Source organism: Coturnix japonica, chromosome Z (genome assembly GCF_001577835.2).
Source record: "Coturnix japonica isolate 7356 chromosome Z, Coturnix japonica 2.1, whole genome shotgun sequence".
Classification (NCBI taxonomy): Eukaryota; Metazoa; Chordata; class Aves; order Galliformes; family Phasianidae; genus Coturnix; species Coturnix japonica.
Window position 1 is genome coordinate 57,924,521 of NC_029547.1, and position 16,735 is coordinate 57,941,255.

At 41.0% G+C, this 16,735-nt stretch overlaps 1 protein-coding gene across 1 annotated transcript in view; it reads right to left on the bottom strand.

Moving 5' to 3' along the window:
- Positions 1-16,735, bottom strand: part of PLPPR1 (phospholipid phosphatase related 1) — a 102,393-nt gene that overhangs the window by 11,397 nt on the left and 74,261 nt on the right. Inside the window, exons 3-4 of the mRNA XM_015849822.2 lie at positions 13,817-14,005; positions 4,220-4,352 (exon numbers count right to left, since the gene is read on the bottom strand). Of these exons, the coding sequence (XP_015705308.1) occupies positions 4,220-4,352; positions 13,817-14,005 (322 nt within the window). The remainder of the gene's footprint in view (positions 1-4,219; positions 4,353-13,816; positions 14,006-16,735) is intronic.

Sequence of the window (16,735 nt, forward strand, 5' to 3'; positions counted from 1 at the left end):
AAGGAGACCCGTATTATAAGCCATTTTACAACTAGAGAGATGGAGGCTGCAGGAAAATCTACTGCCATTGCTTGCTGCCATTGCATCAGGAACAGGCTCACCAGCAAGCTTTGTCTGAGCAAGGATAATCAAACCCCAGGATCAGTTTTTATCTCCTGGGGAAGACTCCACAAAGACCCAGGCATCTGCTGCCTCCTGTGTCTACCTGCATCCTTCATGAGTGTCCTTCCAAAATACTGTTCAAGACATAAGGACATGCAAGAAGAAATTCAGTGCAAAAGTGCTCTGGAGCCTCAAGACTCTTCTCCATGAATGCAGATGATTTCTTTCTGCTTGTTGGCTTATGACTACCAATTTTTATCTAGAGAGCAGTCAGCTTAGAGCCTGGGAGCAGTAATGTTTGGGTTGTCCCCACAGCAGAGACCCAGTTCTCACTGTAAAGGTCCTTCAGTGAGAGAGAAGTGAGACCTGCAGTAGTTTAAGCCACACACCCAAATACAGGCTGAGACCTCCTTTGAGGCAGTCAGTTAATGACAGTGTGTGCAGTGTGTCACTGTGGAAGCAGACAGAAGGATAAGGTCAGGCTAACTATGTCCCGCAGCTGCACAGGGAATTGACATCAGAGCTCTGGGGTTTATCTATCCCATTACAATAAACTCAATGTGTGTGTAAATCTTGTAAACCTTTATTTGCCGAACTAAAGCCTTAATTTGCCGAAATAAAGCCTTAATTTCATTATTTAGCTGCCTACTGTGAGGTGGCCCCATGCTTTAAATTAAGCTGTCAGCAGAAGCTGATCTGTGCCATTTGTTAACTGGAAATTATGCAGCTCCAGTGTAAAAGCCACTGGTAACAAATTCACAAAGCAAGTTGCATTTCTAAATATCTAGAGAGAGACTACTTGCATGTTATCAGAGCTTTGCAGGTCTACAACTTAATCACATGGATTAGAAGCCTAATATACTGATACTAAATTGCAGCAAAATACACTTCGGTCACCCTGCCAGACTGAGTCAGTGAGGGCTGAATCACGGTCCTGGGGGTGCTATTGTGGCTGTATCTGAACATACTAAATCCTTGACTAAGACCATCCACTAAGGAACATTAAAATGATTTATACCTCTGTTTGTAATACAAATGATGAAGTACAGCATGGAAGAGAATGAAGGATGGGGCAAGATGTTAACAAGGGTACTGACGGTAGGGAAATTACCACAAGAAGAGGGGAATAAAAGTACAAAATGCTGTGTGATGGGAAGAAGAGGCTGAGGCCCAAGGAACCATCACTCTACCTCACTGATTTCTCAAAGGTCTGGGATAAAAACTGTGTATTTTGGTGTCTGTAGTTCTTAAAAAAAACTCTTGTGAGGGCTGAGGAGGGGATGAAGGAGAGATATGTGAGTAAAGGATAGCAGTGCTTAACCAATATTTTAGACAGAAAAAATGACTCTAAAGCAGCCACACACCCCTTGTTTGACATCAGAATCTCCAAAATAAATGTCAGCAGAAAAAATATAAAAGATGAAGATGGAACAAATCTCAACATATATCAAAGTCTGAGCTTTCCAAGATAAAACACCTTTCTTTCACTGATAGAGGAATTGATTTTCTAAGTACAGGAACACAGCAGTTTTCACCCATCTGGGATTCAATAAAGGACTTGATACATGTTGAAAGAAGTTGAGATGCATTTTTTCACTACAAAAGGTGAAACATGCAGAACTCATCTTTGGGACAGGGAGACAGGAGAAATTATTGTCCACTTTTTTGTGGACAAAGAACCAAGGGGGAATTTAAGATAAAGCTCAACTGTCAAAGTCCCTATGAAATTCATGAAGAGACCTCTATAGGACAGACAGCTGCTGAGGGCCTGGGGAAAGAAGAGAAAATAAATAGGAAGCATGGCAGGTAAGGTATGAACATGAATGAAAAGAATCATAAGGGATTGAGAACATCCCAGGAGAGCAGTGGGATTTTGCTTTTGCTTCATTCTTTGTACCACTACTAGAGAACAAAGAAGTACCTTATTGTGCATATACAAAGTAAAAGCAAGAGGAGAATAAGCTCAAGTTTACCTATTAAATGCAACAGATACCACAGTGATAATGTGGCATGAGTACCTACCTTTCATATCACTAAAGATAGCCTGAAACTCTCTGATTGTCATGTGGAAAGCAAATTTAGTCTCTTATTCTTAAAAATCCATTTTTTCCTTGCATCCTTAGCTATGGAATCAGGGACAGACTAAAAATGTCTTCATCTTTCTAAAATCTGAGAACAGCAGCTCTCAAAATGCACCCTTCTGAAATTAGTGTCAATTTTCCTTAAACATGAGCACCCAGGCACAGTGAGTGGTATTTCTCATCCTGTTTAATAATAACAACTGTCATGACTTACTTAGAAGATAAAGCAATATTCAACAAAGCCCAAATACTACTTTTTGGATGTATTCATTGATGTCTCTTGCTCCCATATCTGGGCCAAAAAGATTGATCAGATTTTAACAGTCAAATAAATCTGTGTCAAGACTAAACTGGCAGTGAACTTTCTTATAACAAGACAGGACACTCCCTAGGATATCTGAGGAGAAAGCCTATTTCATATTTCTGCTACTTATGGACCTCGTATTTAGCAAGAAAAGACTCGTGAGGAAGTCCATGTAGGAGTAACTTGTTTGTCTCTCCATAGCCAAGCATCCAGTGAATCACAGAATCATCATCCAGGTAAACCTCCCAGAGTGAGTAGCAGGTCCATATCCTGCTCTTCTCTAAGGGTCCAGTGTATCATCACTGTCCCATCCAGAATCAAACAGTAGAGGAAATGCCTAGGAATAAAGCTAGCTTAAGCGAAAGCAGAGCAGAAAAGTGCATTTATAAGAAAATATACAGAGCAAGTGCTTAGCCTCCACAGTTTAACCTCTTTTAGTACTGACCCCGCAGGCGAGAATATTTGATTAGGACTCTAAAACATGCTGAATGTGCTGCAACAGCCAAACAGCCCTGAGTGGTCCAGTGGATTCCAGTATCCCGCTTTTCTCTTAATGGCAGTTTACTATCTATCAATATATCCTAGAGGTTATCTGAAGTTCAAGGGTATTTCAGTTTTAAAGTCTTTTGTGCTAATGAGCAGCATGCAGGACTGGCTTGGGTAACGAACCACTGGTGGTCTCCATACACCTCAGTGTGTGAGATGGTAAAAAAGCATTTTGCTTCCTAACCTCCATGCTTAGAGCAGGAGGCACAGAGAGGAGAGGTTCATCCTCTGTGGCAATTATTTGCTGATTATGAACACCTGCAGGTGGGGCCGTGCTCTGTGGGAACCATGAACCCTTCACCATGGTCACACTAGCCCTTTTTTTCTCTTTTTCTTATGAAATCAGTAGTGACAGGGAAGATGCGATCCAGGTATTTTCACCCTTTTGTTCAGCTGCTACTTTTAAAACTCAGCTTTTAACCATCAATTCAGTTTGGGATTTGGAAACTGTGAGGGAGTAGTGACATTCACTGTCAACGCCAGAGCAGAAATAAAGCTACAGCACTGTTCCTCTTCCTGCCCCAAAAGGACCTACAGGGCAGTCACCTCAGTGCGGTCTCTGAGGCATTTTTACATTGATCTTGTGTAAAGGGCATAGTGGTTTTTAAGTACAACAGAAAGTAAACTCCACATTTTATTGATAGAATTTCTTCACTGTTTTCTCAGCAATTAACATAATAAAATACCTTAAAAAAAAAAAAACCCACACAGAATAAAAATATGAATGCTATTTTTATGTGGACTCTGGCCTTTTTTACACTGTGCTCAGCTGAACATTATGTGCCAGAATTATAGAAGATAAAATTAGAGCTAAAAAAAAGAAGAAGAAAAAAAAAAAAGCCAAAGAGATGGGCTGCTGAGAACTGATTTGTAAGTAAAATGGCCATCGTACACAGAATAGCAATGATGGAATTATTCATACAGCGATTTGATTGGCATAACCTTTCTTCAGTGGTCCAGAAGAAGCGTTTAGCTCAGCAGAACTGGATATAAACCAGGACCAGGCAGCATGGTATGGCACATCTCAAACATTACCTTGCCAATCATGAGGGGGGCAATTCCTCTAAAGTGGAATTTACTTGCAAAGATTTTACAGCTTAATTAACTTTGTGCTGTAAACAGTTAGGATCTTTTGTTCTGTTTTGGTACAAACGGGAAGTAAATTTGCAGTGCTAAAGATGCTTACCTATAAAACGTATGATTCTTCGAAGCAGTGGGTTCAGGTAACAGCACTCTCCAGTCAAAATAGTTTTCTCTTGGATAATTAGGGTTTCTCTGGTTGACTTTATGAAATACATGGATATCTCACCAATAAAAATCTGTCAGAAAAGGGAAAGAAACAGGTTAAAAGTGAAATAAGCAAATACTGAAACACGAGTGTCTGATTCCAGACCACAGAAACTACTGCCCACCGCTGTGCTTTGGGACACTGCACTTCCACAGCTGAGATGTACTGCAGTGACCCAGCTCCCAGCCAAGAAAAGGGTCTGCTGTCCTCATGCTCTGTGGCAAGACACAACAATTTATGGCCTTACACTAATTTCTTATTTTTACTACTATTAATACAGAATATCATGTCCTGGGTTTGCCATTTAAAATTTACAGATAGGACAGGCTTTATAGATGGAAATGTTCTATGAGTGTAGCAAATTGGAAGGTGATTTTACAGACTTCTACCCCAACGTTCTACCAGCAAGCACCCACAACGCTGAACATTCTTTACAGCTTTTACAACTTCTCAGAAATACATCCGTCTGAGTCTGCCACAAAGGCAACAGAGCTCTTGCCACTGCTGAAAAGAGATTTAGATAAAGGACATCCCCCATTGGAAACTTGTCAGAAGTCGCAAAACTCTCGAGGTCACCAAACATTTTGGACATCATATGCTGTATTAGTACTAAGAAAGTAAAAACTGTTGGGAGATAAAGGCAGCACAGGCAATTACCCACAACATTACATCACTTGCATGGTTCCCTCCATAGCCTGGCTTGGTGTGATGGTACCTCTGAACATGCCTGGGACAATTCCTGTGAGGAAGGCTGGATGCAGTCATTTCTCTTTACATCACAGTTGAGCCACTCAGCCACAGATTGCACATGTGGGGCAGTATGAAGGCCACAGGATGAGTGCTGATCTGTTTTATTTATTATCTATCTGTCCTGCTTAGTTTACCAAAACACCAAAACGTAAATTTCCAGGGATCTACCAATCTTCATGTCAACCGTTCCTGCCTAGTAAATATATATTTTGTTAACAGAACATTCATTTCTTCCATGAACTATGAGCTGTATACCATAGGGGTGGAATCACTAGCTCCTAAGTGTTCAGAATTAATTTAACTCTGCTGTACAGAAGTCTATCTGCCCAAGCTAAAGCTGGGCAGATTTTGATCACAGGTTTTAGAGGCAGTGGTGGGCTATTCACTCATATCACATTTTGTCAGCAGGCTTCAGAAAGGGAAACTGAAATTTAGAAAGACAGAGTTTGTAATGAGAGTACTTAGGAAAAACAAAAAACAAAACAAAACAAAAAAGACCCTGAAGTAGAAGAAATGAGTTTTTAAAAAGAAAGCACCCAAGTGAATTAATAAAAAGACAGTTATTTCAAAACATGCAAGAGGAATCCATAATGGTCAAAGAAAGCTATTACTGAAGTGTGTGCACATACATTTACACAGATACAGAATTAGCTCAAACCTTGAGGAACAAATTCTAGCTCACTTGGCTGGGATGGTATGCTGTTTCAAGGGCAAAAATTTATCCTTATTAAGCCAGATGAACATCCTTATTGATTATTGACATTCAAGCCAAGTATGCTCAACCTCTTTACAATTCTAACTGCTGATGGTGAGAGATGTAGTTGTAAAATGTATGTCAATAATGGCATCTGGGGGGTAGGAGCCAATGCATGGGAGCCACACTGAAATATTGCCTTTAGCTCGTTTCACTGCATCTCCTCTTAACAGAATTGGCAAGCAGTTCAATAAGCTCAGCTCCCTAACTATGGGGCAGGGAATTAAGAAACAGACCATCTGCACTAAAGCAGTTTGAAAGTGACACTGTTTCAAGTCATTTATTATCTGAATAATGATAATACTGAGAAGTCTGAGTTAATGCTTTGCCTTTCTGCCTCTCTGCCTGGGGCAGTACATACACACTGAGGGAGAATTCACACTTTGAGGAAATTCTAGTTTGTGAAGACATGAGAAAGCTGAGTTACAAAAACCCAAACTTTTCAAATGAGGGTTAGGTATAAAACACAGACATAAACCTTCTTTATAATACAATACATCATTTTAATGTTTCTTCTCATCAGATGTTGACTGCATTGCAGCCTCAGTTCCATCATGGCTATCAGGAACGTGGCTATCTTGCACTCTCCTCACGACATGCCATGTATACAAACTAGTTCCACTTAAGATTTAGAAGTAAATTTTGCCTTGGTATAAATCTGTTCCTCTACTGATTAAGCAGAGCTATCCCAGAATTCTTGCAGCACTGCAAAATAAGATTTTTTAACTGACCAGTCCTTTCAATTTAATATAGCCTCTGGGTACACATTAATAGCACTGTATGTGTGAGATGACTCAAGCTAATTCTATATAGCTGGACTATTCTCATGGTTCTGCTTCTGCCACTGCACTTTGTTGTCTGGATTAGAGGATTTTATTTCCTTGCACATTTTATGTGGGCTCTAGAAAGTGATTCAGGGCCTTGCTGAGCTCTAAAAACTCGTGGTGAGCTTGGGAACCTGTTCTGATAGCTAATCTACCCATGCAGATTTGAATGCATGGCTCAGAAATGTGATTTGTTCATCTCCAGGCAGTTCTGAGGATGAATAACTTCTCTGATTTTCATGACTTAAAACTTGACAGGCAACTTGGCTGCATGTGGACACTGTCCAGCTGGCCTCCCAGAATCAATTGCTGACATTTTGTCTATAATGGATCTGAACTCACACAGCCATTGCCTGGAAAAGACATTCCACCAATGTGTGGACCAACACCTTTGGACATACCACATCTTCCCCTTTTGTATTCTCAGTGCAGTGGGGGCACTCAATCCTCCCTGCACTCTTGCATGGTTTATTTCTTGTTAATTTGTTTAATTATCAATTTAAACATCAGAACAATCTTTTGCTTTCAAAAGGAAATGGGATTTTTATCTTTTCCTTTAATCTTCAGCTTCTTACACCACTTTCTGATGAGCTCAAGTCAAATGTCAAAGGATTTTTTGCATAATTGCACTCTAAAAATGGATTAGAGGTAAACATCAAAAGGGGCCGTTTCTGTAGGGATGGAGTAAGATAAGCTGTCCAGGTATGAATCTGGGATACTGCCAGTAAGACATTTCAGAACAGCAGTATCCTGCAGCATCACTCCTGCAGGGACTATGCTGTCGGTGAGGGGGGGAGCCCTGAGGAGATACATTCCATTTAGGAAGTGAATTACTTGATGGCATAGTCAGGGCAGCCAAGTCTGGGTCGAGATTTAAGGCTTTTGCTTCTTTCACTCTGAAGTACAGACAGTATTTTAGAATATTCTGATTTCTATAAGTTATTTTTCAACTCATTTGCTTTAACAGCATCCTTCTGGCACAGTCAATCAATGTTAACACCATTTAATCAAAGAAAACAACATCCAGGGACATACTATTACACAGAAAAATCTCAGGCAGCAAAAAAAAAAAACAACAACATTGCTGGGTCTCACAACATCATTGCTCTAATTTCTGGTCTGGTTTCAGTGAGCAGAGTGACATTTCCTGAATTCTCTACAAGACTGTGTGTGGTGGCATTTTTATTGTCACGAGTAGACAGAGCTAGATTAACCAATCCTGTAACATCCCAACAGCAACTAAGAGGAGGAAGGCAAATGCTGAGAGAAAAACTGCATGTGGAGCACTCAAAACAAGAGAATACAAGCAGCTGTGGGTTACAGGGACCCTGATCAGCCATTATTGTAGCTTTCTGTTAGACCCTCTCCTCTGTTGTTCTTGTACTGGGGAGCCCACAGCTGTGCACTGAGCACAGTACTCCAGTTGTGGCTTCACCAGGGTCAGCAGAGAGGAGGGTTACCTCTCTCAACCCACTGGCCATAGCCCTTCTAATGCACTCCTGTGAATGGTGTGTATGATAACAGGACACGATCATTTCCAGAGCCATAGGCACACCCATACCTCACTCCTAGATGTCCCAGCTCACCATGACAGGACTCGAGAGAAAGTGATGCCATTGCACAGAACACACTCGCAAAACCCCCAGGCTTTTCCTCCAGCTCACTCCCATGCACAAGGTGGGAGCTCTCAACACACTGGAGCTGAGCTCTCCATCTGTGGCTGGGCAGAAAGGGAGGCTAGCTGTGACAGAGAAGTCTACACAAGCACTGGCCATACACCTCCCTGGAAAGTATCATATCTTCCAAGTCAGGAGGGACACTCCAGGCATGGATGCTGTCACAGGGGTCTGTGTGCTCCCTACTGCATCACTGCTAGCACAGCCTGGGGATTTCTGAATGAAAAAGATGGGAAGAGCTGCTGCAACTGGACTCTGAGCAGCAGGAGCTGCTCCTGGTTTATTTCAGCATCTGCCACTGAGCAGCTGCAGGGAACTCAGCCAGCACACCGCAGAAGTTCCCCGAGTTCCCTTCTAGGAAGGCTGCACTACACCAAAGCCAAAGAGGGAAGACAGTAATGAAAACAGGAAAAACATCTAAAAAAAGTGTTTCTGAAATTTGGAAGGCAAGTGTGAAGTTTTCAGACCACAGTTTTATTTGACCAGTTGCAATAAAGTTATCCTGGAATAAACACTCTTTTGAAGAACTTAACTATACGGGCCCATTAACAGCTACAAGGAGCTGCCACCTCCTTCATGGAAACAGAGGGAAAAACAAAAGATTGCATAAAAACAGCAGCAGTACTTTCCATCTTACTGCAAAGAAGTGAAAAACTTCACCCTTGAGGCCTTCTGCTGCTGTTCAGCATTCATTTCAGGGAGCTGCCTGTTCCTAAGCCTCTCCTCTCAAGTGACCAGACAGATCACAACAGATGGAGAAGTGCAAAAAGAAGCTCTGAATGCAGGAATGAGAGCTTTGTACCAGCTGAGGAATTGGCTGATTTGTAGTAACCTTGTAACAGGAAAACTGGCCTCAAGGGACACAAATTAATGCTTGAGGTATCCAGAATATTTTTAAGGAAATGACTTGAAAATTTTATGTTTATGTAAAACAACTTGTTCTGATTGAAACATTATTTTCGTAAAATTCTAATATTGGCAAAAATCAAATCATTGTTACTTCTGCTCTGAATTGTAATAATTCTCCACCCTTCCCTATTTTGGAATTGACAGTGCACTGAAATATTATACTTTCTCTTGGGCTCTGCATAAGATGATACTGCAGGACATAACTTTTAAATTCACCAGACTTGCTATCATGGAACTCAAGCTCTACTTGCAAGCTGCTTGTAATATTTATGTTTCCTATCACAAGGGGGACAGCTGAGTAAAAAGTCTGCACTATGCTTACCTCCAGAAAAGGGTTTGCATCCTAAGATCCTCAACTCTGAAAATAAACACATTCATTTTCTCACTAATTTCACCCTGCCTGAAGTACTTATGATCACCAAAAGTGGAGCTGTCCATCTAAAGATCTGTGTCTGCTATCTAAATGTGCAGATATGTTGCTGTAGGCTGTCTTAAGCCCAAGACAACAGCAGTTTGGAACTTTTTATCCTTTAAAAATGGATGACACAAAGACTAAAGTTCTGTTTTATTCTCAAAAGGATATGGAGATGAACACCCTCCTCCTCATCTCTCCCCTTTCCTTGTCTGCCATATATTTTGTAGGTAGCTTATTGCCAAGTACTTGCCATGACTGTCAAGGAGAAAAACGATTTAACCCCAGATTCTGAAAGGTCTGGAAGGCAAGTCCTGCAAGGAGAGGCTGAGGACACCTGGGTTGCCCAGTTTGAAGAAGGGAAAGTTCAGAAATGTCTTTCTGCAGCTCTATGATGAGGGGAAATGGAGAGGGGGGTGCTGGGCTTTGCTCCTGGGAATTGATGGTAGGTGTGTGGGTCAAAACTGTGCCAAGGAAAGATGAGACAGCACACTGGGAAACATTTCTTTAGTGCAAGGGTGGCCATGCACTGGAACAGACTTTTCAGAGAGCTAATTGATGCCCCATAGCTGTCAGTAGCAAAGGGGAATTCAGAGAATGCCCTCAATTGTGTGGTTTAACTTTTGGTTAGTCCTGAAGTGCTCAGGCACTTGGACTTGATGGTCTGTGAAGATCACCCCCAACCAAACTATTCCATCCCATCTCATCTCATTCTAGTTTACTAAGACAGAATGAAAGCATTTTTATACCCATCTCACTGTGAAAACAAGACAGCTGGAAGAAGCAGTTTTTTAATAATCAGTCTCCCAACATCATCACAACTGAAATCAGCTGCCAAGAAGGGCAAAGTCTCAGAGGAAGAGATGGGTATTGAAAATCACTGGCATGAGAGATGAATGGTTTCACCTTTCTTTACCTATAAAGCTCTTCATGGTGCCAGAATGTACAGGTAACAAATACAATCTAAAACAGACAAGATAGCAGGAATCTCTTTATTCTAGCAATAAAGAGACAGCATAATTTACTGCTTGAATTTAAGCATGCATGTTTCAGGGGACAAACCACTAAGTATGAAATAAAATGTTTATTTACAAAGAAAAACAAGTTTGTCCTTTTTCAGGTACAATTTATCATTAAAATCACCATTTCCCTTCTGCTTTGCAGCAAAGTTGCTAATATCAACACACTCTGAGAATTAAAAATGAATAAGGCAGATGAAAGCATTTGACCTGATCTCCATGGAATATTTGAGAGAAAAACGCATTTCAGAGAATGGAGTCAGGCATACATGATTTTAATTTATTTAACAGTGCCACCATGAGATTCAGGCATCTCCCCTTGCAAGAAACTCTCATTATCAGAGACTAAAAGGTTATCACCAGGAGCATTAAAAGACTTTTGTAATTCTGATGTATGATGATTAACTACCCAGTGTAGCAGAAAAACAGGCTGGTCTCATTTATTTTGCCACTCCAGTGCAGGGAAACGAACATACAGTGGTACCAAATCACAACAGCACATCTGAGATGTGTTGTAAAATACATGCATTTGTTTTCCCCATGGCCTCTGTCCCAGCCAAATGACTGAGACACAATGATATTCCATTACATTCATAAAGATGCTCCCTTTTGGCTTTCAAGCACTCTAACACCTCACATCTGTGTTAAAATCAGGGCTTGGAGCCCTGCTCAGAGCTTTGCACACAGGACTGCACTTAGACATTGCTAGTGACTCATCTGAGTGTGTTTGTACTGACTCCTGGACTATTTTCCATGGCTCCAGAAAGGCTGTTAAGCAGAACTGAGAGTGCTTCCCAGTTACTGCTGGGCTCCTATTCTCATTAACAAATCCCTTCCTGTCATGAGGTATCAGAGAAGGGGCAATATATATGCAGCACTCACTGCCTTAAATCCTCTTAGCCAAACCAACCAATTCACTGTCAGAAAGTGAAGCAATAGAGTCTTGCAGAGAAGAGGGGGAGAAAAAAAAGGGTCTGGCATTACTTTGTACTTATGTCATTTCTTCATACTGGAGCTGCAGGTTGTCAGTGATTATTCCCAAGAACAGAGTGCACAGAGTGAAACTGGCTTAGCCCACAGTGAATGCAAGCTAACTTCCCTCCTACAAAACACAGCTCTGCTTTCTTTCTTCTGCTTTTTTTTGGGGTGTGAGGGGAGGGGGTGTATGAGGGGGAAGGGAGTAGTGGGGTGGAGGCAGTGGAGACTACAGTCATCACAGTATGAATAGAAATGGCCACACTTACTCCTTTTAGTGAAACCTCCGGGATGTTCAAGGATCTTCAACTGCATAAAAAAATTGCTTCCTAGACTTACCCTGTGACCAACAGGCAGCACCTACCCAGGCATAGCTAGCTGCAGATACTCACACACACAGGGGTGTGACCTGCAATGCAATGCAGCAAAAGATCTTACGGAGAATCTGAGCTCACATTACATCTCACTTACCAGCTTTTTATTAACTGTCATTGCCAAAACTCAGTCTGCAGCAGAAAACTGGGTGGAAACAGGATCAACTAAAGCATTTAGTTGATTATCACCCAGGGAAATGGTTGAGTAGCCATCCATGGATGTGTTTAAGAGCCGTTTGGATGTGGTACTCAGGGATGCGATTTAGTGGAGGGTTTTTAGAGTTACGGTACTGGTTAGGCTGTAGTTGGACTTGATGATCTTCTAGGTCTTTTCCAACCTGGGTAATTCTATGATCCTATGGTTCTATAACCCAAGGAGCAGAGCTTACTTCCTCAGATCCCATCATTTAGTGTGATTACTGTCCCTCAGGACCAAAACTGTAATCTCTGCACAGCTAGCACTGAACAAGACAGAACCACAAGCTCCATGCTGTCCTTTAACTGAAGTTCTTTGCACACAAAGCCCTCATTTGATGTTCACTCACACAATAAAGGCTGAGGAAACTACAAAAACAACATTGTTCAACTCCCAGAGAAGACTCAAAAACAGCTGTTTGTAAGTAACTAGGAAAAAGTTATTGGGCCACCAATATGAAAGAAATGTTGACCCAGCAGAGCAGAATCTGAAAGGTTTGCAGACAACTTTACCAGAAAACTTTAAAGAAGATCCAACTGAAAAAAGAGAATTTTAATAGCAAATCACTGAAACAAGGGACAATCCTCCCACTAACTCCAGTGTCACAGCATCCAGACACAACAGCATCACTCAAACTTGCTTTAAAAGCACAGACTGTGAAAGTTACTGTGAAGGTCACTAGGGAGAAACGTAGCATTTATGTTTTCATTTGCAAACAATCTATCACTGCAGCATCTGAATTCCAGTACAGAAAACAACAATGTTACTGCAGAGGATTTTCATAAGCTCTTGACATAAATCATTTTGAAATCACCACTCCTTTTCACAAAGTCTCTTTTGACAAAAACTGTAGACTTGTATGCAGATACCTTTCATGTTTCTCATCAAGTCCTGTGTTAAACTGTTTCATGCATTAATATTATTGCAGACTGAAAAATGAAATGGACTATGGTCCAGCACTTAGCCTCTCACAATAAATATATAATGAATATTATTTATTACATTTTAAAAGGTATACAAAGCAAAGTTAAGAAATACTAAAGATTAAAAAAATAGAGAAAGGAAGCAACATAAGAAAACAAAGGAAGTAGTATGATGGGAATTTATCTGTGTAATTACAGAAACTTGAAATATGAAAAAGGGAGCATTCATACTTTCTCAATATTAAGCATCACTCTGCTTGTCTAAGCCCTTTAAAGCCCCACAGTAGTCATCTCACTACAGCAGCAAATAATCCTGAACATGCTGCATCTCCAGCCAGTGTTTTTCTCCTGCTTTATCCTGTTTTTTTTATTTCCAGTAATAGATCACTTTTATGTTTGTGCTTCTCTGGAGCCCAGACAATTGACAACTAATCACTGAGGTGGGCAAGCTATTGTAGCAGGCTTAACAAGCTCTACCACTCAATCTTTCTTTGTGATTACTTCAGAATAATTACATCTGGAGATAAGTGATGAAGATCATATTAGGCTAAGGCAAAGCGGAGTCCAGTTAACTGTAAATCAATTACAGCTGAAAAGAGAGGAAAGGGGACAGTGATATTACAGGACTATTGCCCTTATTTATGGAGCAGCAGTGGAGAATTCAAATAATTTCTTATACTTACAATAGCTGTAGGAGTCGAAGCCAGCACACAGTAGAGCACCAGAGGTGAAATGAAGCTCTCATCCTCCGTTCCAGGGTATGGTTTCATCAAATTGCCATCCTGACAGAAGAAACCTTGGATATGCACCTGAAAAGTATCGGTGCACTCGAAGTAGTAGGCAAGCAGAACAGTCCCAGCCATGATGACAAGCTGAAAATACAGCATGGTTACACAGAGACATTAGTTGCTTTTTAGCAGATGCAGCAATGCCTTCGAGCTACTCTAGCCCTGCAGACAATCCTCCCATCATCGACACCCCCACGGTCTTTGCAATGCTGGTGTGTGTGTGTGTGTGTGTGTGTGTATGCATGTGCGTTTCTGCATGCCGCTTTGCAACATCTGTTACATAAACCTTTTGGCAAATGACACTAATGAACGGCTCAGATAGAAGTGGGTCTGTAACACAGCTTGTGGAGGGATGGGAGCTTCAACAGCTCCTTCATCAAAGGGCATGTGAGTATCAGTGGCAGCAGCAATCAGTGAAAGCCAGCGGGATAAGGGGCAGCATTGCAAGAGCAGAAAGTGGCAAGCTAAAACCTGTGGGGAGCTGGAAGGGATTGTTACAGGGATAAAGGAAACTAAAGCCAAAATGCCTCCCTGCCGCAGCTGCAAACCAAGGATGGGGAATTTGTGCTCTCTGTTCATTCAGAAGAGTACTCTGTGGGTCAGACGAAGACTCATCCGAAAGTAAACCTGCCTCCAGCCTCTCACCTTGCCCTTCAGCCACTGCTTACCAGGAAAGCTTTAGGGAGACTGCTCAGTAGTCCTATCTCCCTAGACAGCTGGCTGGGAACACTCTGTATTGTTATCCTGACCTGCTCCATTGCAGCCACCTCTGGAGAAGTCTTTGGCCTGAGACTAGATCTTCACATTTACAAATATGAACCACAAAGAGCTCTTCTTGTCTCATTTTGTATTTTACTACTGACTGACTGGGCTGCCTGGAAAAGCTCAACTATTTTGTGTATGTTCACCATTATTCTGTACAATCCACATCAATGTCTGCATCAGCTTCCCAACACATCTCAAAACAGTTCACCAGGCTGTCACTAATCTAACTTCTTGCAATTAAGTGACTACCCTAACATAATTCTTCACTCTCTGACAGACTGCAAAAGAAACCTTACTTCAACTCCTCATCATTTACAAAAGTGGTAATATTGATCTGAATATTATGAAAATTACAGGATCAGATTCACAGTAGTCATTATAGAGAGTAGGTCCTCCTACCACTGTTACCATAAACACAGAAGTTCCTTTACCGTGCATTAGGAAAAAATCAATACAAATGAATGTGAAAGACAAAACTCCAAAGTGTGTAACATTTTTCTTTCAAAAGATGTACATCAAAACTGCTTTACTGAGAGATTACCGTAAGAATAGACTTTGTTCTCAAAAACAAACTTACAAACTATTCGTGTACTCTGACCTAACTTTGTTGGCTGTAACAAAGAATATTTGGGCAGATGTTGGACCAAAATTAGAAAAGAAAAACAAAAAAAAACCCCAAAACAGAAAAATCATTAATGACAGTAGACCATAGAAAGTCAGTATGGTTGAGGGTCTTCTGGGTCCTTCTGTCCCAGTCCCTGCTTCAGCATGGACACCCAGAGGAGGTTGACAGGACCATGTCCAGGTGGCCTTTGAAGACCTTTAAACAGAAAAGTGCACAGACTGTCTGTGCAATCTGTATGACAGACTCAAGCAGACCAAACTGAAGCCAAAACAGAATGCTTCTGAATCTCCACCATTCTTAAAAAATCAACAGTATCATTTTGTACCCAGATACTAAAGGCCACAGGTTAATTTCACCCCCTGGAAAATAAAGCATGGAATGTTTAATGTTCTTAGCCCAGTCAGTTAGCGGTATGGATTCAGACATCAGCTTTAGGTGACTGCAGAACTATGGTATCAACTGTAATTTCTGCAGGCAAAGAACATAGTTTTCTTTAGAAGCTCAAGAAACCAGGAATCTACACAATTATTCCCCATACATATTCTCTCTTTTCCAATTCTTATTTATAGCATGAATGTAAGCACATATGCATAAAATGTTAACAAAATGCCTGCTACAACACAGGTGTAAAGCAAGATGCTGTTATTTAAGTATTTCCCAGAGACATCTACAGCAGCCTAGTTGAGTCAGTGGGACTTCCTATAAACAAACATGGTTCTGTAATTAAGGGATTAGAATACAAGAATTTAATTCCCTGTGTGACTATGTATTACCTGATCAGCCTTGGGCAACTCAGATTTATAAATTAATATCAGAGGAAGACAGTGACACTATCACGACTGCACACAAACACAATAGACTACCTGGGCATTGAGGTACTGAAGCTTAGTTCCAGCACTTCACACAACCAGGGCTTTCAGTAATAACCTGACCCATCCCTCCTGTTCCAAACATACCTCCAGAAATGCCTCAGGTTGCCAGTGTATAAAATAAAATGAGGTAGGACATAAAGAAATGGGTCACTGAGATATGTTGTTTCCCTTGCCATAGGGAGAAAAGAAGCACTGAAATTCCATCATTCACTGGATGGCACAGGAAAAACATTTTATTTTTTTTTTCAGGAGAAAAAAAAGCTTTTTGAGGAGTGCGTTTGTTTGTTTGTTTGTTTTTGATTTTGTTTTATGTGGTAGAGATCTTTCACTTATCCCAAAGCAGCAGTTGACCTTCCCAGTGCCACATGTTGCCTCAGTGCTGCATGAAAACACCTCCTGCATATAAAATGTGCCTCTATTGACTTATGTCAGTACTGACCTACAGCACAGACACCTCAATAATAAATCAAATCCTGTTCACAGTTTTCACAGTTCGGTTTCTGTGTTTTGATCTTTTGATAAAAACAAATAAACAAGCAAATAAAAACATAT